Below are 25,982 nucleotides of genomic sequence, written 5' to 3' on the forward strand. Positions count from 1 at the left end.
GGCCAGGCCACGTGTTCGGCAGCGCCGAAGGATTTCTTCCGCTCGACCCTCCGTCGAAGATTCTTTTCGGCGGAGAACAGCTTACAACTGCGTCGAGGGAGGGATTATTAATATTAGAGAAAAAACGACCAAAGGTCGAGGAGTTGCAATGTCTCTCGAGGAGCTCCGCGTGAAGGCGACCAGAAGCTGGGCGGAAAAAAACAATCTGAGGGACCTCGACGCGTGAGGGATTGTGGGTACAACGCACGTCACTATAGGGATAGTGTTTCAGACACGCCTTGTCGACGTCCCCTTTTCGACTACGAAAAACAAAATGCAATACTCTGCAGTGACCACTGGATGTCGGACCTATGCACAGCATGTGATTCTAAGCAGATTAACAAACATCAGAAAAACTGTTAATATTGGACTTGCGACTGTTGGTCTTTCCTAACTTCTTTGCAGTACCAGATTTTGGATTCACAGCAGATTCACAAGCCTCCGAAATATATACATGTACAATAAACTTATAATAAAAATAATAAAGCGAAAGGCCAGATTGCCATGGATTTGTTAGGTGAATTCTGCATGAAAGGAGCATTTCCTCAGGGGGAGTAACATGTACAAAGCAAGAACACAATATTGGCAATTCCTCATCCCAGAAATTGATAACACTTTAAGGATCTTAGCAGTCTATCTACTGATAACATGTATTGCAATCCAAGAGCACAGTGGTACTTACTGGTCACAAATCCAGAGAAGGCCCAATTAATCCAGCCACCAATCAAGATCATTGGGAGCACATTGGTGAGATTTCCCTTCATCATCTCAGTCACCATTGTGGGGTCTGAAAAGAGAGCAAACGATGAATCAGAGTGAGGAAGGGCAGGTTTAGCTACACCCATGGGAGGATTCTAGAGAAAGGAAGACTTTGCTGATCAAAGATCCAGGTTTCTACAAAAATACATAAATGAGGGAGGAATTGCTTGGTTAAAAGGCAGACTATCAGCACCTGGATCTTGACAGACTGCAAACTCCATGGGAAACATGACATTTAAAAAATTAAAAAATGAAAAAAAAAAAAAAAAAACACAGAATCCCTGTATTTGCAGTGTCTTGACATGCTACAAATTGCTCAACGGAATCTTAGTAGATTTCTAGGCTCTCGTGTCAGAGTTTATTTACAGGATCAGGTAGCATGTCCCACAATTGGTTGCATGTGTGGAGCATATAATATTACGAAGGGCAGACTAGGACATCAGTATTGAAAGATCAGGTGCAGCACATGGCTGATGGAATTGAAGGCACAAGCACTATATTCATTAAGGTTTTTTTTTTTACATAAATCCCAAGGCAGAATAAGGTGGGAGGGGGAATTGCTCTACTCTGGTGTCTGGAGACCTCAGACTAAGGTCTTCTACTAAGGCCAATCACCATAGCTCAAGATCTTGAGAACCTGCATGAAGCCTTCCAATAACACCCAGAGGAATGAATAGGCCAGCTGTAAGATTTCTAGAAAGAGCAATCAAAACACACTGAAGAGGATTCAGGGCACCAACATGTCCCTATATACTTTCTTTCCTCGAAACATCCCTTTTAATGGTACACGTGAATGTGGTTTCAAAATAAAGCTGTGTAAGTCCTGGCCAGAAGCAGCTTTTGATATTTCAAGAACACACAATGCCCATCACAGCATCAGACCCCTTCATGAGCAAGCAAGGTGTTAATGCTTGTTCCAAGTCTTACATCTGAAGGAGGAGAGCATGGGAGTGTGTGCTAGTGCTGATCTGCCTGCGTTCAAAGGCTATCCATTTCCATATACACCATATGTGTCTATGCTGTGGCTTCCACACGATCATCACCATATTCGTATCAAAACACCTAGACTTGTCCGTGGAATGGAATAAGCGAGGGGAAGATCAGAGGTTGGAAAAGCAGGAAATAGGTGCTACATATACAGGGAGAGTGCTCGAGTTGGGTGGGGGGGGAGATGTTGCTTTGTGACAGCATGGGAGGGTCAGTCATTTTAGGTGGACCATGGTTCTGCAGCAGGGAGGAGGCAGATGTGTTCTGGAGTGTACTTATAATTTGGTTGCTTCTCCAAGGCAGACTTAGAGAATTGTAAGTTAAAGCACAACATGCTATTGGATGCACAAGGGGCTGTAGTGTGCACTCAGGTAAAACTACAAGTTCAGTGGATTATTTGTCTGGGCTTCTCTATACATTGCATCCCAGGACAATCTGCACAATGTTAATTATGCAGCTACCAAGTCTGAGCTAAGAGTGGTACAGTCGTTTAGTCAAGAATAGACTGTGTATAAAGGTGAACGCTGATGGTTACAGAATGTAAAGGCATGGAATGCCCAAACTATTACTGCAAGGCCTGTCATGTTAATGTCAAAAAGGTTATTCATAAACGTGTGTTCCATGTTACTTTGTGCTAGACTATATTAGTTGCAGTGAGAGAGGTTGTTGTCTTACTTGGAAGTAGGCTTTCAAAGTATGCAGATACGTAACCTCTTGGAGCGAGAAAGTATTACCCGAGCTCCCTGTGCAGGAGGGGTTAGTTAGACTATTTGAAAGGAGGTGATTTGTAACCAAAGAGGTTAGGTAGTGAGAGAAGGCCCAGATGTCTGCCCTTCTGTATGCATTGACAGATTGTCATCCTTCCATCATGTTATGTTACTATGCTCAGACCGCTACCATGACAATATGACAATGTGTACAGTGTGTTACGGCACAGTAAGGCCACTCCAAAGTACTGATGAGCAGGGAGAGAAGCTTCCACTTCACAAGCCAGCTAACAAGAACACTAGTGTGCCCAAAGGTCAGAGATGATGGACCCCTCAGCCAACCAGACGAAGTGGAGAAAATGGGCAACAAACAGAAGTGAATGAGCAGACTCGCAGGCAAGTGAAAATGAGATCTGGACAGCTGGGCAAAGGTAATCTTGTACATAGGTTTGTTTTTTATTTTATTGAGGTTCTTGCACATATTACATCATATTGCATGTTTCAATTTGCATGACATCTTTCATTGCGCACCCCCTTCTTCCTGGACACCCCCTCCAATCCCAACTCTCCAACCCAAATACACCTGGAAATAATATGTTCAATATCATTTAGGAGGGGTTGTATACCTGAAATGTGAATTTGCCATATTTGGAACTTCCTGAAAAACGACCGAAATGTTGCTTTGTTTCCCCTTTATTATTATTATTATTATTTTGGATTGTTATATGGTTATACATTACCTTTAAGAAATAATCACATGCATATTAACATCTTAACATACTAGATTACAAGAATTAAAGGTAAAGGACATTTTTCTTTTAAGAAAATGCATAGCAGCAACAATCCATTGATTTGGGCCATAGGAGAACATAAATCGACTGCCATATCACCTCCACAGATAACAATTCATACTGCTGCAACAACTGACCAAAATAGAAACATCTTCAATCATTCAAAGCTTGACAGTGGTCTGCAACAAGACAGAATCTACATATCCTTTGTTCACGGGGTATCCGGTCTCTAGCACCTGTAATTTCACGAGTTGGCTGCAGATTTAGTTTTAGGCGCATAATCTGAGCTCGCCACATTCTGGCTGGTGATTTAATCATGTAAACCATAAAAACTCCCACAGGTCTTACATCAAGGAGTAAATCATTGTATAAACGATATGTCCTGACCTTTTCGATAGTGTGAATCCAATCAATTTTTCTGCACTTTTTCTTCGCTTTTAACAGCGTTTTAAAGATCCAGTCATTATATAAATAGTGTCAAGTTATTCTCTCACACTTTTGCCCATACATTAGATGAAGGCCAGTTACCCCTCCACATTAGCATTTTCCATTCCTACCTAATAGAATCCTCCTCTGTGTTCAAGATCTTGCTCAACATTAGGAGTTTTTGCCACAGAATAAGGGATTTAATGGCAAATAGGCCCAACTCATAACTTATAACGGCTGCTGGAACGCCACTCGGGAGCTTTAGGACCTTACACCAGAAGTGGCCTTGCAAAGCAGCACAATCCAGCACAGGCAAGCAGAAATGTTCCACTTTGTATGTTATTTTGGGCAAAAATTACATTTTGTAAAATTCCAAAGTTGGCACCAGAGAAAATTGACCAACCCTTTGATTTATTGTGGATGCTTGTGCCGCCAATGCCGTCATTTCCCCTTTATGTCAACAATGATTGTATATAGCAACAAGTCACCACCGCAGTAATCTCTGAACAGCCTAGGCTTGTGTTAGGGAGATTTATCATGGTTATGCTTCATCCCCTCCTCTAGTGAACCCCCAAGCACTTTTTTGCTGGACGTCTGGACCTTTATCTTTTATCCTGAATGAGCTGAGCCTTTTTCCACTCATTCATTCTTATGGGTTTTGTCTCTTGGAACTCTGTTCTCTTTGTTTTACTTGTCCTATGGAGTCTACTTTCCTCCATATCTCTTGAAGGCATGTGTATTTTACTATTGCAGTACACAGCTCCTCATGGGCATTGTTGCTGGGAACACGTTCGGTTCTCATTTAAGATTATTTTCTTTATCCTTTTCTTTTAACAATAGTTTAAGGATAAAGATATAAGACTTTTTAGTCACATAGACAACGTTTTGGTTATGGCTGGTGGCAGTGGATGTGTTCTACTGACCATTGTGCTATTTTTTAACGCAAACTGTATTCATAGTCCCGGTTGTGCACAATAAGGATACCCAAGTACTAACTTGGGGGCTCTCTTTTTTGCCATTTCTAGCGTGGTGGTTTTGTGTTAGCTTTTCTTCTACCATACTGGGAGAGAGAGGTCTGTGCGTGTGTTTTGCCTTTGGCGGGAACCCTTGGGTGTCCCCACCTAGGCTCCAGTGCGTCTGGGCAGGCAGGAAGTGGGTGGGGGGGGTAGTTTTTCACTGTCCTGCTTTTTGTCTGACTGAGTGCCCAACTGAAGTCCAACATCGTGAAAAGGCCAAATCCGTTCAAGTCTTTGCTGAGCTGCAGGTGAACCTCCAGAGACACAATCAGACCTGTGCAAGTTCCCTCACCAGAGTGCAGGACTTCAGGAACCAAAGAGTGACCTGGCGAATTGTGTCCTTTGTTGATACTGCAGAAAAGGCACCAAAAATCGCAGAGTGACCAGAGAAGTTGCTGAAATCTGTGCCATAGGCACTCCCTCGAGACTGCTGCTGAGAGATCCTGTCCATTGTCCTGCCTTTCATCACCAGACCAAGGAATCCAGAGGTCGGGTCCAGCCATGCCACATCGAGGAGAATCCAGCCACGAAAATGTCTTCAAACCAAGGTACTGTGGGGAAAAGGCATTGCTTACCTCAGGGTTCGAAATAGAAGTGAGCTGGGAGCTATTTAGCTCCTGCTTTTAGCCTAAGAGAGCCTGGGCAGTGACAGGCGATCCTCCAGACTGAAGCAGCTCCAGCTCAACCTCCTTTGAAGCTAGGATGTTGAGATTTCGGGAGAAGGTGACCTGTGGCACATGCTGGCGACCACCAAAGTTCCGGGCTTCAACACAGAAAGGCGAATCTCTGGCGAGGTAGCCCACAAGGGAGCTGGTCAGTCCACAAGGCATTCCAGGGACACTTCTTAAGGCTCTTGGGGTCATGCAATCTCAAGTAAGCATTGAGACTAGTTGGTCCCACTAGTCAAAAAACTAAAGCATCAATGAGGGTCTACTGATATCTTGCTGGGGCATCACCGGGCCATTCACCGAAGAGTATTCTGGTCTGTTACAGAACTAGTCCCTGTGGTGTCAGCGGGGCACGGAAGTCCCCTTATCCAGAATTGGGGCTAGAAGCAAATGCAAGCCCACCAATGGAACGGATCTGCCACATTCAAACTGCCAGTAGTTCACATTTGGCTAGCAGCAGAATCTCTGGCACCAAAGCATGTGGACTGATCTCAAACCAGCCCTCTCCCTTTGGCACACACAAACACGCTCACTAGCCCACAAAAGCAGCAACTTTCCTGAGCATGTGGATGACCTTATATGGTATTTCCTTAACTGAGAGGGCAGGAAGAAGACCAAACTAAAATATGGCCCAAGAACAAGCGAAACCCTTGTGGTATGGCCATCTTAGGGTGCTAGCCACCTTTAGTAGCCATTCACGGTAAACGTGAACATGCACAAGTAAAATAAAAACAAAAAAATGTTACTGCTGCCACCATTTTGTCTGGTTTTAGGCACAAATAAAAAGTGACAAAAAAATGGTTATGGGGGTACAAATTATCAAGATTGCACTGCGCTGTGTGCAATTACCAAATTACAATAATTTCAAATAGAAACAAAGTGTCTCAGAGGGGGGGTTGTCAGTTTCCCCATAACAATAAGCAAAAGGCAAGGAAGTGAAGATAAAAGCTTTACATCCCTTCAGAAACATCAGGACAGGTTAAAAAAAAAAAAATAAAGCAGATAGGGTGCGCTATTGAAATCAATGGATGGAAAGGTAGCATAAAGCAGTAACATGCTCCTGCTCTGGCAGCCGACTGCTTTCAAGAAGGGAATGGAAGCTCTTTTTGTAGGCCAAGGCCCAGTGTTCAAAGGCAAGAGAACTTCACCCTTCACACCATTCCTTCTTTCCACCCTGGGGGAGCGGGGGGAAATACTCTCTCCTTTCATTATCCGGTGCCATTTCTCCTTTCATTATATGTTATGTTATTTTGCATTTATATAGCGCCTTATATACCGTTGGTATGGTCTGAAGGCGCTGGTAGGTTGAACGCCCTTGGGAACCGAAGTTCAGATCAGTAGAGAGAGCAGAGGGAGTCAAAGGTGCGTGTGAGCACCGGGTATGTGTGCAGCTGGTGTGGTATTCGTGAAATAGCTGTGTTTTAGCAGTAGGTGTGGTGGTTGAGAGATCAGGAGTATGTGTTCGTTCTGGCAGGATTTACCCAGACCGAAGTGGCTGTGTTAGGCCTGAGGAAAACGCTGGGTTGGGGGGTGTGTAACCAGCAGTGTTTACTTAGAATGATGGGTAGTATGCTGCAGAAGTTGGTATGAGAACAGTTATACCGAATGGTGTCATAGTATCTCTGTGTTCTAGTTGAGTGGTGGTGTAAAGGGGAGAGTAAGCGTGGTGGTGTGATATGATGGTTTATATGCCCTATCAAGCGTTCTCTGCATTTCAAACCATACTATATACGTCACGCAGTTCTATGCTCTCCAGCCCGTTCCATGCACTCCTATCTGCTCCATGCACGCTAGTCTGCTCCACACACTCCGGTCAGCTCGACGCTCGCATGCACTCAGTCAGCCCCGCGCGCTCCAGTCCGATATGCAAGCTCGAGTCCGCTACGAGCGCTCCAGTCTGTACCACAAATGCACTCTTCTGCCCTATGCATACATTCCTGTCTGCTCTACGTATACACGCCTGTCAGTCCCATGCATACGCTCCTGTCTGTCCCATGCATACGCTCCCGTCTGCCTCATGCATACCTTCTCGTCAGGCTCACGCATGCACTCCCGTCAGCCACACACACTCCTGTCCATCACACGCATCACATTGGATGTTCCATTTCACAACTTTTTAATTCGTAGTCCGGCACCCGTTTGATCCATATATGTGATCGATTCCATTCACATATTTCATTTGTTCCGTCTATATAGATTCCATAAACATGCTTCACTCGTTCCATCCGCTCTACGCATTCGGCAGCTCTACGTACTCGTCCATTCTACGTTATCACCAGTACTGCATGCAATCTGCGCTCGTCCGTTCTACGAACTCATCCATTCTATGCAACTCGTCCACTCTATGCACCACGTCCATTCGACTCTAGGCCCTCGTGCGCTCAATGCTTTCATCTGTTTTGCTCAGTCACCCACTCTACGCACTCCGCCCCTCTACGCACCCGTTTTCCATAAGCACTCATTTGCTCATATGTACTCGTCTGGTCTATATAATTGTCGCTCCTACCCACAAGTCTGTTCTATGCAGTCCTCCACTCTACACATTCTTCTGCTCAGCTCATCCATCCCGCTCATCCATCTGTTCCCGGCACTCATCAGCTCTGCATGTATTCCGCACTCGTCTGTTCTACATGCTTATCCATTCTACACACTCACCCGGACTATGCAACTCATCCGCTTTATCCCATCGCATGCACTGCACCTTCATCTGCTCTACGTGTTCACCCACCCTACGCAATCACCTGCTCCCCGCACTCGTCAGCTCCCGGAACTCACCTGCTCCCGGCACTCATCCGCTCCTCCGCACTCATCCGCTTTATGCACTCTTGCTTTCCACGCATTCAATAGCAATATGAAGCCATCAGCCTTATAAAGTAATTCACTAATACGCAGTATTCCTGTTCTATATATTCATCTGCTCTCTACATTCATCTGCTGTATACCCTCATCCGCTCTATGTACACACCCGCCCCATGCACTCATCCGCCCCATGCACTCATCCACCATATACATTTGCCAGGTCTGGAAATTCGTCAGCTCCAGCGATCTACACACTCTCCGCATTTCCCTACTCATCCGCTATACACACTCATGCGGTCTACATGCTCTTCGCTCTGCATACTCATCTGTTCTTCGCATTCATCCGGTTTATGCTCATCCGTTCCGCACATTCATCTGTTCTACGCACTGCTTCGTACTACTCGCTTCTCACAATTTACGCACTCATCCGCTCTACACGCTCGTCCGTTCTGCACACCCAACCGCTCTACACGCATATCCGCTCAACATGTTCATCCGTTCTATACATTCATCCAATCTCCATACTCATTTCAATTACACACTCATGCAATCTTCTACTCAGCGCATTCCTCTGTTTCACACGCCTCATCCATTCTAACTATTTCTTCCACGCCATTCACTCCTCATGCATTATGTCCGCTCTACACGCTCGTCCGTTCTGCTCACCCACCCGCTCTACACACTTATCCGCTCAACATGTTCATCAGTTCTATACATTCACCCGATCTCCATACTCATTCGATTTACACACTCTTTCGGACTACATGGTCACCTGTTCTTCCACTCATGCATTCTTCCTCTCAGCGCATTCCTCTGTTCCACACGCTTCATCCATTCGAACTATTTCATCCACGTCATTCTCTTTGTTCACTCCTCATGCATTATGTCAGTTTCAGGAGTTTAAATCTCTTTACTGTTTCCGTATGATTTATTCTTATTAACCACTTCACTGCTTTGATCTAGTTTACTCGTTTAATTCTGTTTGTCCTTCTAGTTTATATTAGGGGTTATTAGCTGTCAATTTCTCGCATCAGGTAGTAGAGGTGCCATCTCCCCTAGCGAAACATTTGGGGCCTTTTGGCAAGTGAGTAATATTTCATTCTTTGACACAAGTGGTGGCTTCCATAAATTGAGTTTCTCTTATTTGTTTTAATTATATATATATATATATATATATTCTCCAAAAAAAGGGAGGAAAAGGGAACCGCACTCCCGCGGGCCGAGTATGGATTCCACAATACGGACAAAAGAAAAAAACACTAATGAATACGGATGCTTTTAATAATACAAAAATTCAAAAATGTAACACACATGGTAGTAAAGAGTAGCAACACAAGGACAGACAGAGGCAGGATGCCGTGGTCCACGACCTGCAACACAACGCGTTTCGCGCTACACTGAGCGCTTAATTATATTATATATATAATGCTTATATATAATGCTAACGTGCTGCCTCACATTTGCTTCCTAGTGCTTTGAGAAGCTGCTGTGTGCTGCAAAGCCGAGGAAAGAAAATAAATAAAATTACAGACAAATCGTACACAAGTGTTTCAGAGCGCGACAAGGCAAGGGAGGGGAACAAAGGAGAACAAGAACAATGATTTTACTAGGCCCAGTGACATTGAGAACGTGCAAGACCATGGGAGGTACATCTAGGAAAGTAATCTTGTCCCGTGATGATTCCCTAATAAATTGGACTCGTTGGTCAATGTTGTTAAGGTGATCAAAGAAGTCATCAAATGCTGTATCTGTACCTGTCCAGATACCAGAAAATGTCATCTATGTATCGAGTCCACATATAAATATTCTTCTTCCATTCGGGTTTGTTCAAAATGTGGTCTAATTCAAATTTGTACATGAAACAGTTGGCGTAAGATCACCTGATGTTTACTATAGACGTCAAAAGTTTATACACTTCGATACCACACGACCTTGGAATTGAAGCAGTAGAATGGCTTTTACTTCAATCACTGGAAATTCAAGCCCAAAAAGAATTCATTTTAACCCTTCTACAATTCATTGCTGAAAATTCATATTTCCAATACAGCAATCAGTTATTCCTTCAGTTCTCTGGTATATCCATGGGCGCAACCATGGCGCCGACTTACGCCAACTGCTTCATGTACAAATTTGAGTAAGACCACATTTTGAACAAACCCGAATGGAAGAAGAATATTTATATGTGGACTCGATACATAGATGACATTTTTGGTATCTGGACAGATACAGCATTTGATGACTTCTTTGATCACCTTAACAACATTGACCAACAAGTCCAATTTACTAGGGAATCATCACGGGACAAGATTACTTTCCTAGATGTACAGATAAAGAAAGACAGTGGTTATAGCACTACCCTTTTCCGGAAGCCAACTGATCGCAATAATCTGCTACACCGCCTCAGTTTCCACCAGCCAAGCTTACTAAGGAACTTGCCATTCAGCCAACTTCTTCGAGTTAAAAAGATTGTGAGTAACCCCGAGGATTGTATTTTACAACTGGCTATGAAAGAGAAATTTCTTGTAAGAGGTTACCATCAAGAGGAACTAGATTCTGCAGTTGAAAGGGTTAACAACCTGATCGTGATACTTTACTGTCCGCGCCTAAGAAACCAACAAGGGACCTTAAATCACCAGTGTACGTATCTAAATTCTCCACTCAGAACCATAAAATCAAACAAACAATTAAGAAACACTGGAATATTTTCAAAAATGATACAAGAGTACACAACTTGTTTTCTGAATTACCTGTGTTTGCATACCAGAGGAGCAGGAACCTTAGGGACGAACTTGTACATTAAAGACCTCCATTGAAAAAAACTATCACACAACACACTGGTACATTTCCCTGCCTACACTGCATTAATTGCAACTCCGTCATTAAAGGTAATGTAATCTTCCATCCACGCACAGGCAAGAAGATCATCCTCAAGACATATGGCACATGCGACAGCGCCAATATCATATATGGCATTAAATGTCCTTGCGAAAAATACTATGTTGGCCAGTCAACTAGAGCAGCCAAAATCAGATGGAATGAACACCGGTCATGTATTCGTAATTCCAATCCTAGTTCGGCTGTGGCCTGTCACTGGGTCACGAACAATCACAATCTTTCACAGATTAAGTTTCTGATTCTGGAAGTACTCACGAGAAACAATCCTCATGAGGATTTAGGTCTGCGCCTCAATCGCAGAGAGACATTTTGGATTGATAAACTCTGCAGTTTGGTCCCGAGTGGTTTGAATGAGGAAATCAATTACCATGGTTATATTTGATTGTGATACCACTGTTTTTCCTGTGCCACAGGTGTATGCTTTAACGTGTTCTCATACATAGGGGTCTCTTCGCCCTGTGCTCTGATTACAGACTTTTTATTACATCGGCTACGTTATATGATGTTCTGAACATTTGCATACCATCTTTGTTTCATGGTCTCCCTGTGTTGACACCCATTGAACCTGAGTCGAATTTGACCTTTGAAGCAATGTTTGCATCACTTCATCTCATGAAGCCATCCTGCTCTATTGCTTTATTATTGTCATTATATGCCACTTCGCATTTTGTTTAATCATGGTTGGAGCATTTGGATAACAGTCCTAGTGCATGTCCCGGACGATGTCTGGGACCCAAGGTGCCACCACTCGGCGACACCCTACGCACTGAGGCAATATTTGAACTGTTCACCAATGTTTGAACAACCCTACCTGTTGAGGTCTATTGGGGGTCCCCCCCCATATTGTGTACTGTTCTTTCATTGCCTACTATTTCTTATTATGTCTTGCTGTCCAGACAAACATAATTATCTGTGATAGTATTTTCTCTATTTCTATTATTTTAGATTTTATTTTTTATTTAAATTCTGCTATTACAATTACGGGCACCCATTGGTGATCCCCCTAAAATACTTTGTTGGCTGTTTTTGAGGGCCCTGGCGACCTATCATAATTTTTCGTGACCGTCTGCATCTCTCAGATACGAGGCGGTCACGTGCTAAACAAAAGAACCGTTGCCTAGACAACGGCTTCACTCGGCAGTCGGAGACACTGCCCTGCAGCTGCACGTTGGAGGAGCATTTCGCTCCGTGTACTGCAAGGTAAGAGTCTGACTGTAATACTTCCCTTTGACTACGGATGAGTGCATTTAAAGACATGGTTTCTAACTGGATCTTTTATGATCCACAGATTAGCTTCCTTGCAAACACGAGTGGATTTTCTCCATTCCTTCGGTATTCTGTTATCTACAACCCACTGCCGAGTGGGTATGAACGCAGGACGCTCTGTTTTGCACTACAGGCCACACCTATGAGGTAAAATCACGCCCGATATATTTTTTTGTTTGTTTTACTTAGTTTATAAAGCACTTACTACATATATTTTTTCTCTTTTACTTTCATATTCACCCATCATGAAATTTCTACTGATTGGTATGTTTCCTTTAATTTGTTCTTCAATGTGTGTTTTGGTTCTAAATTGTTACTATTATGTGAATTGACTTTTTGACATATTTATTTGTTAGATTTACACAATTAGACTTGCCCTGATGAAGGAAATAATTTCCGAAATGCATTGGCTTACTTAGTCTACTTCATTTGGATTGTGGCAACTGCTTCCTCACTAAGGATTATTAGTGATAGCTTTACATTTGAATTACCATTGATAAATCATTTTGACATGAACCAAACAGACTCATTTTCTTAAAGATGTATGGTACACTATGAATACCTGAGCATATCGCCCTGAACCAGAAAAAAATCACGTGCCCAGTTGGGCCCCATATGAGAGCGGCTGTGTGACCCCGGTATTCTTACTCGGTCTTTGACGTGTGTTGCAATTATAAGTCCGGGTGTCTCCAGACTTGTCACAGCCAGCTCCTCTGTAATTGGATGTATTCTCTCTTTGGAACATTTATTTTCAACTCGAATATTCTGAACATTTTGAATACTTTGTGGTGCCTACTCTCCTTTCTGGCTATTAGCAGGTCTTCTGCCAGGTCAGAAACTCGGAGAAAGTAAGAAATGGGAAAGTACATCGCAAAACACAGATATGATGGAAGCAAGTTTTCACTACCGAGTTAACGTGTCCCTGGAACAACCGAATGACCAACTAGCTCCCACCCGGGCCACCTGGATGCAGCTGCCACTGCTCCGAGTACATCCCTGGAACCTGGAGGCTCCCCAACCGTTAGGGGATTTTGCCAGAGTCTTGTCCGAGACAAGACTTTGGAAAGCCCACCTTAAGTGTACAGGGTTAAATACCTTGGGTTTAGCTTTAACTACCCAAAGGTGTGGTAGCAATGGCTGAGCAGCCAGGCCTGATCTAGGAGGGATGAGGGCTTTTAGTGTGGCACACAGTACTCCGAGTTTAGTTCAAGCAAACACTTGCACACTATAAGTATATAGAAATAAGCATTTATTTTATATACACGAAAGCATATCACTTTTAAGTAAGGTAAGGCAAGTACTATCACACAGTAGTATTAAATACAAAATAGTTGCAATATCCAAAGGATACAAAATACTTTAGGACAGTTGTAAGGTAACACAAAGTAACAGAAACCTCTGAATAAAGTGTGCAAACTTTAGACCAACTTGTATAACTTTTAGTTGACCCCTGCTTTACCAATCTCAAGAAGGCCAAACCTATTCTAGGTGAGTCTCGGAATTGAGGGGGGAATTTAGGGTCCACTGGTTAAGGGCTGAGCAAGGAAAGGCAGGTAAGCAGTAGACACGGCAGCCTCTATGAAGAGTTATTCAAATTCACAGGTAAGTATCAGTAGATTTCTTTGGTATGGAGCACAATGGGTTTCCCACCCCACTGTAGCTCAATACAGGCCTGGGAGGGGATACAAGTTAACCGCAACCCTCCGAAGCACAGGAACAACAGAGCAGGCTCCAGGTAGGGGCTAAACAGTACACCCTATGAATGAATAAGCTAGTGCAGCAGGACTCCCCAAGGTAGAGGCAACAGCAGACCCCGGTTCAGGATTCTTGGCGACTGAAGAAAAGAACTGGATCTGGAGGTTGCTTTTGAGTGGATGCCCACCAGATATTTGTGGTACTGGCTCGTTTGTGACTTTAAGGCTTGGTTGTAGGACAGTTGCCGAGCGGTAGACTTTGCTCCGGTTCTCGGTCCTCGTCTCAGCAGAGTGGACTTTCAGGAGTGGGATCCAGACTCTGGAGTTCCAGTAGGGTGCCTGCAAAGCTTCAGACAAATCCACGCTTTGGAAGACGTTGCATTGCAAAATGGCACAGGCATTGAGGAATTGCAGGCCGTGTATCTCGCAGCTCATTCAGGGATGGCACAAAATGCAGTTAGTCTCGAGACTGTTAGGCCCACCAGTCCAAGTGAGGAAGTCATCCGCATCAGGGGCTTCCGTGTCGCACAGAAGTTGAGGTCGGGACCGCAGCCGTTACTCAGACACCTCTGGCAGTTGCTGGAAGTGGCTGTGGATGTCGTCCATCGGATCTTCAGTTCCAGTGGTCTACTGACTTACTGCTCTCGGACCCCCACCTTTTATGCAGGAAAACCTGCTGAGCCCACCAATATCCAGGAATGCATCCATTCAAACTTGGGTGGTGGCTGTGCAATGGGGCCAGCCAGCCTTCCAGCACAAACTGGTTCCAGGCAGGCAAACTGATGGATAAAGACATGGGGCATTTCGGTCAGCTCCCCCACTTCATGTCCTCTCAGGAACTCAAAGTCTGGACAGGCTTTCCAAGGAAAAGCCTGCAAAGACAAAAAGACCCATTAAGACCTCCCCCACCCAGGCAGTCAGAAGGCTTAAGAAAGACTAAGTCCTCAACAAGAGGGCTTAAAAAAGTACAGCCACCATTTTAAGTAAATGGTGTCCCTTGTGACTCCTACCACAGTTGCAAAGACAGCCTGCTGTAAGTCCACAAAAAGACATACAAAAGGTACACTGCCAGCAGCCTGTCAAATGAACTTGGAACAGTAACTAAATGTTACTGGAAAAGCGAGAAAAGGGAGACAATGTTTCCCCTCAGCACTCCACTTAAGGTGGGGTGTTCTGATCTCGCAAAATAAAATGCAGGTAGGACAAAATGTGTCCCCCCTTCCCTGGTAACGTGTTAACACAGGTAAAATAAAAAGGGAAGCTCAAGGAGCTCCCCAGCAACACTTCACACAAAGGGCTATGTGCTGCAATAAAAGGTAGATGCCAGAAATGGAGGGAAGCATAACTCCATTAAAAAGTATCAAAAAAGAGGTATAAAAGGGTTCCCATGTTCAGAGTAAAAGAATGAGTGAGTGTGGGAAAAGGTTCATGCCCCCATGAGAATCAGTCCAAATACCCAATAGTCCCGCAAAATTCTGGGGGACTCGCAAAGTGGAGAGAATTTCACTCGAAAGGAAAATCTATATGCAACAATACGCGTGCTCCTACCTTTTCAGCAATTTTGCATCAACAAGCTGAGCTGGGCTTATGTTCATTGAAGATCGCCTTTCCCTGCCCGGCCGTTTGTGATTCCCATTGCAACTCGTCCCCATTGCTCCCTGCAGGTGTCCTGCTCAGCAGAAGAAGTATTTTTTCTCATTTGGGTGTTCTGATGGAAGGTGTCCGGGACAGATTCCTAAGCACTGTGACCTGACGGAAAGCAAATCAGGCATGTGAGGTAGCCTCCGCACTTTCAACCCTTGGGCCTCCCTAGATGCGAACAAGCACAGAAGACGGTGCCACCAAAGGAATTCGGACCCTCAGCACTGGTGTCTGGTACAACTGAAGTCCGGGAATAAGACAGCACAACCATTTCTGTCCCCCCCTGTTCTCCGTAAGATTACATGGTTGCAAAGTCCTGTCCCCAAATCACCCTTTCCCGACCCTGGCCAGTGGAAGCCTGGCCAAGGATTCCCCTCCACCCACCAGGCAAATCCCAGTGACTGGGACAGAGTTAGATTGCTCACCTGAACTTCACTCACCTTTTTGATCATACCCACCGACATCTTCCAAATCGCTTAATAAACCTGCCTGTTAAGTATATGCTTGGAACTGGTGACTTCAAGGCACAAAGCCCCAAACCACCTAGGGTTGGACAATATTTGACTAGAAGTTTTATTTGCTTAGTGTTCAATCCAAAAGCCCAACAAATCAGGGCATACTTATGCACTCTCACTTGAGGAGATGACAATGCACTAGTTCAGAAGGTCCCTCAGAACCCAACACCAGTGGTATTCACAACAACTAACAATTACAATAAAAAAAACAAGGAAGTGATGTGAATTCTTAAGATCCATAAACTGCCCATCTTCCAGCTTTAAATTTAAAAAAGATGTATTTATTACATTGGATAGGAGCGAAGCAGGAATTGGGGATTGTGTAAAGCCTAAATTTAGCTTGGGAGGGGTGATTTTTCTTAGAAACATCCATTCAGTTAGCATGGCACAGGCTCCCAACCAATTTTTAACATGCATTGGCGAGTTGAAACTACTCTATACATATTTCAAATGACTTAGGTGAAGACTGGCAGGGTACTTAACTGCTAGAAAGATGGCGCTGTACAGAGCCATTATGAAGCAAAGTTAGAATGCCAAGTTGGCACCATGTCTAGTACCACACACTCGAGATGAAGTCCTAGTTGCTTAAAAAACAGAGCCAATGTGTGTTTTTGGACGGTCAGCTCTAAACTCTAAATAATCGTTGTGGTTCTCATTACGATATGAAGACCAGCTTCATCCTCAGTCATATAGACACTCCATATGCGATAGGAAGTGGCACATTTTATTTTCCAAACTACATACTGTACTATAAGGGTAGCAAAACGTTTTAACATTTACTGTTAAATGGAGGCTGGAGGAATCCCTGGTGTTATGGTAGATTTATTTCTTTGTGTGAAATCTCCACACTCTGTAAGACCCCCCCCCCTCCCCATCACTGCTTTGCTGGACACTGGATTTGTGGCTAATTCTTCTGAGTGAGAGGGAATTTTTTTTACTCTGGTGTATGGAACCTTTTTCATCACTTAATTTTTTCTAGTTGGAGTCATGCTTTCCTCCAACTTTTTGGCATCTACATTTTACTAAAGCAGCCCACCAAACCATCTGTGCATGTTATGCTGATAGCTCCTGGAGCTTCCCCTGCATTGATTATTTTCCTGACTTGCTCCTAAAGTTAACAGGGCAAGGGGATATTTTGTATACCTTATGCGTTTTATTTTTGGAGATCAACAGACCCCGCCTTCAGTGGAGTGCTGAGGGGAGACAGTATATCCCATTTCTCAATTCTCCAGTAACTTTGTGTTACTGCGACAGGTCTATCTGTTCAGGCTGGTGGTAATGTACCTTTTGCATGACTTTTTGTAAACTTTTAACACAGGCTGTCTTTGCAGCTGCGGTAGGGGACACAAGGGACACAATTTACCCAAAATTGTGGTTTTAGTTTTGTAATTCCTGAACAAGATGACATATCCTTTTATATACCTTCTTCTACCTTTCCGGGTGGCAGAGGATTCTCTTGCCCCTTTGTCTTCACCGGGCTTCCCAAGGAAAGCCCACACAGGGTCTGAGCGACTGGCAGGACAGGAAGTGGGGGAGGTGACTGAAAATCCCCTGCCCATTTTGTCCTGGAGTGTGCCTGCCCGAAAACAGTTCAGCCTGGGAGGTTGGCTGTCCCCATTGGATAGTCACCCCCAAGTTTGAATGGTGCATGGGACATGATTAGTAGACTCAGCCAATTGTTCCTGGATAAATTCTGAGGTCCTGGAGGTAACACTCTAAGTCGACCAGTGGAACAAAAGATTCCACCAACAACATCCAACGACAACCAGTGCCTGGCGAGTAACCGCTGCTGTTCTGACCTGTGTCCTGTGCTGCGCTTTTGTGCATCGTCTACAGGAGCGCAGTTTCGCTGCAACTTCGAGGGCATCCTCCTTGACCTGCATCTAATCGAACTGGCTGCCAAAAATCCCCTCACCAGAGGTGAGGATCGAGAAGAGTTGACCGCTGTGACAACCGCCTCCCCTCCAAGCTTGGAAACGGCAACAATAAGCCAGAATTGCAAAGATCACTTGCTGGGCGTTTGTCTGCATGAGAGCCGTCGCCAGATCCACCAAGTCCCCTTCCCCTTTCGCCAAGACCGAGAACCCTGTGACCGGGTCTTCTGTCGCCTCACCTTGGAACCATCCTGCTGCAATTGCTTCCTCACTTGAAGGTACTGTCCATCTCCTAGTATAACTTACCTGGAGCCTGCGTGTTTGATTCTATGACTCTGGGGGCTGCAGAAGCTTGTATCTTGCACCCTCCCAGGTCCCCATAGAGTTACATTGTGATAGACCACTCATTGTGCTCTTGCGGTAAAACGGCCAGCCCTAAAACACTGGTCCTTGGGGGTATCCTTTAGGTAGCGTGAGGGGGGGGGGGTCACACTAACCGCCAGAGCTTCTTTTTAACCAACATTGTCACTTACCTGCAACTGTTGTGAATTCTGTTGGCTACTACCTCTCTGAACACTGTACTTCGGCCTTCCTGCCTAACCCCTGGTCACTGGTGGCCCAGTGACCCATCAGAACTTTGAGTGGTTCTACCAGATAGGGTTGAAGATAGGCTAGGGTCAAAGTTATAAAGAGTTTGAAAAGTTTGCATATTTGCTTCAAGTTGGTTGATTATGTGATTTGTTATCCTAAAAGCTATTTCTAATGTAACTACACCTGTGGTTTACTATCCCCAGAGTATTTTAAGTGTTCCAATACTATTATACACACTTCCTAGTACTTGCCTGAACTTTAAATTACAACAGTTCGCCTTAGTGTATATAAATCATTTATAACTACTGTGTGTAGGGTTTTCTTGAACAAAAGGTCTACTCTGAGTTCTGTGAAGTCATCATGAAGCAAGACACAGACAACAAACTTAATGTTCAAATAAAATATGTTTATTAAGTTAAATGTCAGGATGGCTGAAGGCCTAAATTGTCCTATACGAAGGTGGGATTTCCCTCCCTGAAGGAAACTAAGGAAAGTCTGTGCCAAAGAGTTAAACTTAAAAGTCCATCTGTGTCCAAAACCTATCCTTGCCCTCAAAACTAAAAGCTAAACAATGTGTAGGGATGTCAATAATGAAAGCAATGGTGATCAACATAAATTCTGAGCTTCGTCCAGCTCTTAGCTTTTTCTCCAGCTCCCCTTTCCCCAAGTTCTAAGCAATAAAAGTTCAAAAGCAAAGGCGTCTTGAGACCTCGTTCACAAGACAGAGTTCACAATTCCTGAGCCTCAGGATGCCCTTCCCCAACACTTTGGTTTACACTGTGTCTTTAGACTCCCATAGTTCCGTGCTCACTGGTCTCGGCGCAGTTGTCAAACCACACAGTCCACCCATCACTGGTTGCGCAATCAGGATCCCTTAAGTTCCTTGACGCACACATGTTTTCCAAGCTTATTCTGGTGTACAACCTTGTGTTTTGGTAGTCTCTCTTGGTTGGCATCTTGGCTTATGCGCAATGTTCCCACTCCTTTGGCTTCTCCTAGCCTCTTTGCCCTGCCCAAAGTGTCAATCACCTCTTGTCAGTCTGTTGGCCTTACCACACTGTTATTGTCCATAAGGTTCACTTTGTGGTGGTCTTGCTAATGTCCCACCTTGTTATAACACTCTCACACATGCGCTCTTCCCTATGCACTGTTTTCCCATGGGCACAGTCTTTGGCTGACCTCTGCTTGCTTTGCCCATAAAAAGGGTTATTCAATCACATATTCAATAAGTAAAAGTGTAATGCTGCTTTCAATTCGACATCCAGCAAATATTCACTTTCCTTATTTTCAACCTCTAATTCAGTTTGACATTCACTGTGCATTTGTTATACTTAAGTTCAAGTCTTTCTTCACTTTGAGGTTTAAATATGCATTTGTTATATTGATATTCAAAAGATATGCGTTGGTTAAAGTTCTCAGGGATATGCCTTGGTTAAACTTCTTTCAATTTGTTATTCAATATAAACTTTGTATAGTTTAAATTCAAGTTGTTATTTAGTTTGGTATTCAATAAATATTCATTATGATTAATTTCAGCTGTCCCTGCCGTTAGGAATGCTCCCGTCATTGAGCGCCTCTCCTCGACACTCGCCTGTGCTTGGCAGCATTCCCTAATGGCTCCCGCTGCTTCCCTCTTCCTTGCAGGGCAGCGGGCCAACTCTCATGAGCCCCACTCACACACCAGGGCCCGCCTCTCGCAACCTAGCAGCTACGCTGCCTCAATGGCGTTCTCCATCCTGCACGGTTCAGCAACACGGAGGCTCCCTCTTTGGGCTGCTGGCCGGCATCGTGGCTCCTCCACAGATCCCAACATGGCCGCCTCCTGGGAAGGGTTTCCCACAGGTCTCCCTGCTTCTCTCCTTCTCAGTCTCCCTCTGAATACCGTTCTATGGCTCTCATTTTATACACCTGCAAACCTCTTAACAGATTGTAGGTGTAAATCCTTCATTAGGTTTGCCTGACTTTGATTAAGGGGACATGCCTGACTCTCTCAATACTTTAGAGGCATCTTCCTCATCGCAGTACCAGAGTGGTAAAATGTGGTAAAAGAGTGGTAAAATGTAGGTGTAGTGTTCATTACTCTTAGTCTCCTCTTCCCAGAACTTTTCCCTGTCAAACGTGGGGGGGGGGGGGGTTTTCAATAACCCATAAAGTTCGGGGGAGGGTTAGGTTGTTCAACAATTGAGAAAGGGGCATACTCAGACTAAGTGTGGCTGCTCATCCACTGCTACCATACCTTTGCGTAGTTCAGGCCAAACAGAGTGTAAACCTGTTTATCCTGGGTGGGCTTTCCCAAGTTCTGTCATGGAGAGCACCCTTTGCAACACCCCTCCGTCCCACCCCATCCCCTGGCAAAGCATGAAACAGGTGTTGCCTCTATTACCTTAGTGACTATCTTTTAGACCGTTAAGTTAAAACATTTTAGATCAAGTTATGTTTTAGTGCATTGCTTTTTCGCTTTATTTGCTACAGTCTTGCCGCTTTACTTTACTGCACTACTTTTATCTTGTTTTAGTGTGACGCATAGAGAATCTCACTGTCATTACCATCTTGGTACATGTGTGTTGCAAGATCTATGCTTTGCCTGTATAGTGTTAGGAGGACTAATCCATCAGTATATTTTTGCACTTGTGTGTGGCCTACAATACTTGATTGTTTCTATGTGCGTTTAACTGTACTTTTAAACCAGCCCCAACCTAACTGCTTAGTTCATGTTACATTAAGTCTAAATAACCGGTATTCATCAACTAGGCTGGCTTCTCAGAACCCTTTGTGAAGAATCATGGGAGTCTGTCACTTCTCCCTGGAAGGGGGTGGGGCAAGCTTTCCCTGTGAGGCTAGGGAGGGGTGCCCGCTACACAATACCTCCCTAGGGGTAGAAGCAAGCAGGACCTCACCGGGAGAGACTGCCCAATTGGGGACAAGGACTCCCGTTCTTTTGGGCAACTCAAAGTCTGACCAACTGTTGGGACTGATGTTTCGATTCTCTGGCCTGGTGGAAATATGTATATAAGGCCAACCTAGTTCAGGGACAGTTGTGGGAGCTGTAGCCAAATGTAGGTGGAAGAGTGGTCTAGGAAGTGCGAGCCTAGCAAGGGGTCCTCAAGGAGTACACAGGGAAAAATTAAGGAAAAAAGCTTATTTATGGCCATATAACTATGGAAATCTAGCATGTAATATTACACAGGACTAAATAAAAGATGCTTATATGCAGTCACTGGAGTAGGACAAAATAGCTAACAAACCGCTGCAACGGAAGGTAAGTGTTAGTCTGCAGCACTACAGGTCCACAGAGATCTATCACTAACTTTAAAAATCCATCTGTAAGATGTATGTGGCTATGTGCCGAAAAGGTCACCAAAGTTCCACACAGTATTGCAAAACGGGTAAAAGTTAGTGGAGGGCTTCTGGGATCCAATGAAGAGTTCCAAATGGTAGCGGACAATCATCCTAGATAGTAAAAGTGTCCACCACTTTCGGAATGATTGTGCAAGCAATGGCAAAGCCAAAATGTTATAAAAGTTTCTAAAAGTTACCAAACGTTTAAAAGGAGTTAGGGGTTCAGGTAAGAACTGTTACAACCCCCACCTCCCTAACCCCTGTACTCTGATTCGTCTTAGGCCTTGGGAGGTCTTTCGAAGAGGGTCCAAGGTAGCTTTTACCGCCTTCAACTATGATCCTTGATGCCCAGGTGTTGCAGGTTCTAGCACTTCTCCAGTCAGCGACAAATCCTGGTGCAAGGTCTTCTGGATGGAGAATGCAAAAGAATTCTATGCAGGGACTCTTTCGGTACAGGACTGGATTCAGGAAAGCAATATTAGAGGATGGCCACCGATGCACAGCAATGCAGGGGGGAAACACACTTGTCGCGGTCGGACTTCGCTTCCTATCTCAGGTCCCCTTAATGCTGGAACCGCAAAATTGGGCAGAGAGGAGTCCTGTAGAACAAGCGGTCGATCCCCAAAGTTCTGAACCTCAATGCAGAACGGCGAGGTGTGCAGCACGGTAGCGCAAACTCTGAGCTGGGCAGCCACTAGATGATCCAGGGGCACTTTCAGGGCTCTTCTTCGGACTCAGCTGACATGGAAAATGGATGTTCCCTCCACTTCAAGGGTCGAAGCTCCTTCTCAGGACTTCTGCAGATCACCTACAAGACAGGGATCTTTCTGCCAGGACAGCAGCAGAAGTTGGTCACCATGCCTTCTTCCAACAGGTCCACAGTCTCCTCACAAGTCTTGCAGCTGCACCGGATATTTGGCCAATTTAAGATCCCTCTCACACACATCCCAGCAGTGGTCCAATCGGAACCACTGGTGGCACAGCTCTTGCATAACATTCAGACACACTGAAACCAGTTTGTGGATTGGGACCAGAGCGTCCCAACCCACTTCCTAGCAGCAACCACAAATGGCCCAGGAAAAGCTGAAGCTCCAGTGCCTGCGAAAAGCTTCAGCTTTTCCCAGCATTGGCAGTCCATATAAGGATTTTCCTGTCCTCACAGGTCAGGAAGAAGGGTTTGTGACAAGATGGCCAATGAACAAACGAAAAACCTCCTGGCACGGCCATGTTTGGCCACTGGCCACAGTAGGTAGCCAAACGCAGTAAAGCTAAAACACAATGCACTCAAAAAACAGCAGAAAGTAACGATTGCCACCAGCTATCCCTTAGGCACAACCAAAGTAACCAGAAAGCCACTGGTTGTTAGTCGAGGGCAAAACAAAAAGTGTAGCCCAATGCAAAATGCATTTTACAATGATTACAAATGGCAACAAAGTAACAATGTTACTCAGTACTGTCAGCCTGATGGGCATGTAATTTTTCCCATGACAAATGAGGAAAAGCCAGTGTAGTGAAGCTGAAGGCTTTCCTGCACAGCAAAAAGTCCAAATCAGATTCAAATGCATAAAACAAAATGTTTGGAGGGAAAGGTGCTGTAAAGAGAAATTTTTCCTAACACCAACCCACCTGCAACCAAAGCCATCAAGGAACTGTATGAAAAACCACTCAGAACCTGCTATTGTTATCCAAATACTTTAACTATACCTAGGGATAAACAAAAACATGGAACACGAAGACTAGGAAATACATTGGAGGAATATAGAGCTGTAATCAAACAAAGAGAAAGAACTTTGGCGCTTCCCAGTGGAAGCCACACATCCATTTAATAAGAATGAGAGGCGGAGACCTTCAAAGCGAGAACCTGCAAGCTTCATGGCAGCTCATCACGACACTAAGAGGAACAGCTGGACGCGCGGCGACCAACTTTACCAGTCAGTCCGTAGCAGATTCCAACACATTACATTGGAGAGAGAGGGAAGGCAAATTGAGACGCTGAAGTGGACGCGCAAAGTCCTGAAACAGAGACAAGTACGATGTGGTGGGCCTGGGGCCCATTAACTACGCAGATACCACCTACAACACGGTTCTGCATAGCGAACCAATCGGAGGAAGAAAAGAGGAGATTCCCGTGGAACCAGGAAGCCAACCCGACAACTGGAAAAGAGGGTGCAGAGCTGCCAAAAATCCCAGTGACGTTATCACTAAACAAAACAGACAAAGGGAAAACGGGAGACCTGGGAGGGGGAATCAAAGAAGAGTCCTCATATTCGTCTCAGTTGTAACAAAGTAACAAAAGTGAATGAAAAGAGTAAGTATAACCTCTGGAACAGCGAGGTTTGTTTCTGACAAGATAGAAGGCTAAAAGTGAAAGAAGACCAAAGGAATGGAACAAATACAAAAATAGCAAGAAAAGGAGTACAAGGAAGAAAGAAGGAAGATTAAACAAGGGGAAAAGACTGTTGAAACTGTGAAGAACTCTAGAACTGAATGGTTTAATCAAAAGAATTGCTAAGAACCATCCACAAGAGAAGAGTCACTCGCTTGCATTTTTTTTGTTCCAATAGTGGCAGTGTTAGGATAGGGTAGTTTGAACAGCAGACAGAGATGGGTCACTGACGAGCACCTTCGTTAGTTGTGTTAGGTAGGGAAGACGCTTAGTATGGTCAAATTCAGGAGCTTTCACATACAAGTACATCAGAAGTGAGATGGAAAATCGGAGTCTGTGTCCTCCTTCTGAACAGCCACACCTTCCACAGGCCTGGTCCTGCAAATCTCTCTTAACAAGTAGTATGTTTATTAAACAGCTGAGAAAGAATATGCAAGTTATCATTTATTTTAAAATCACAAATCAGGTTTAACACACATTTTATTAAACTGCTTCAACAATTCTTCTGCAACACATTACAAGCTGCATATTAGTCCTTTTTTTAAAATCCAAAACAGATTATTTTTTATAGCAATCAAAAACAGAAAGATCGCTTACATTAAATTGAACAAGAGACCAGGCATAAAATGGGAAAATATGACATTGTCAATGTATTAAAAGGAATAATATGTCCTTTTAATGTTCCCTAGGGGGTATTGCAAGGGACCTCTGAGGTTCGTGTCCTTATGAGAACTCAGAGGATTCGGTCATGGAGCACCTCGGGTGACTTGCAAAATCGTTACATATAGTAGGGGGTACTTTATCCGATGTATGTATGTATGTATTTCACCAGCCTGATCGTGCTCTGGAATCCTAACTTTCCATTATATTTTCTGTGCCACTTGCAATATTTACATTTTATTAAACAGACTGCATCTCTGTAAAGGGAAACATTTACATTTTCAAATCAATATAGATATTAGCAATACAATTAAGGAGACAATTGTCAATAGTCCTGACTGTCCTTAACTTTGGTGAATCTTTATGTCGAGCCCTTCAGCTGATAACAATGCTGGCAAACAGAACTTTATGAGAAAAGCATCCTCTTTGCAGAAATATGCAGGCAAGAGAAAGATTCTGTTTGCTGGTACAACAAATAGGTAGAAGGCAGACATCCAAAATGTAGAGTGTTCCACTCCCCTTCATTATTCATTGACTAAATTATTTCCTCCCTCACCAACTGTAGGAGATCTTTCCCAAGCCAAACAAATCATGGACAAACCTGTCATGGGATTCTTGGCAGCAACCTTCCTCTTGGTCTTCTTAAAGAATCCAGCCTCTGCATCATTAAAGTAATGCTTCCTCATCACAAAGGACTGCAGGGATTTCAAAAGAAATGCAAGTAATTGTCAGTGAAAACAGGGGGAAAGGCAACAGGAATTAAAGTGAGGGCATGAAAGAGAGTTTACAGCAAGAGAGGTGTAGCATGGAGGAAGAGTCAAAAAACAACATAGTTACACATAGAGGCAACAATGAGGGCATAATGTAGAGAGCAAGGTTTAAGTTACTTACCTGTAACTATTGTTCTCTGTCATGGATTCACATGCTCA

General features: G+C 44.2%; 1 protein-coding gene across 1 annotated transcript in view; it reads right to left on the reverse strand.

Moving 5' to 3' along the window:
* Positions 1-25,982, reverse strand: part of LOC138569443 (ER membrane protein complex subunit 3-like) — a 243,048-nt gene that overhangs the window by 183,331 nt on the left and 33,735 nt on the right. Inside the window, exons 3-4 of the mRNA XM_069647416.1 lie at positions 25,655-25,748; positions 722-826 (exon numbers count right to left, since the gene is read on the reverse strand). Of these exons, the coding sequence (XP_069503517.1) occupies positions 722-826; positions 25,655-25,748 (199 nt within the window). The remainder of the gene's footprint in view (positions 1-721; positions 827-25,654; positions 25,749-25,982) is intronic.

The sequence above is a fragment of the Ambystoma mexicanum genome, chromosome 2q, assembly GCF_040938575.1.
Source record: "Ambystoma mexicanum isolate Mex_15411 chromosome 2q, UKY_AmexF1_1, whole genome shotgun sequence".
Classification (NCBI taxonomy): Eukaryota; Metazoa; Chordata; class Amphibia; order Caudata; family Ambystomatidae; genus Ambystoma; species Ambystoma mexicanum.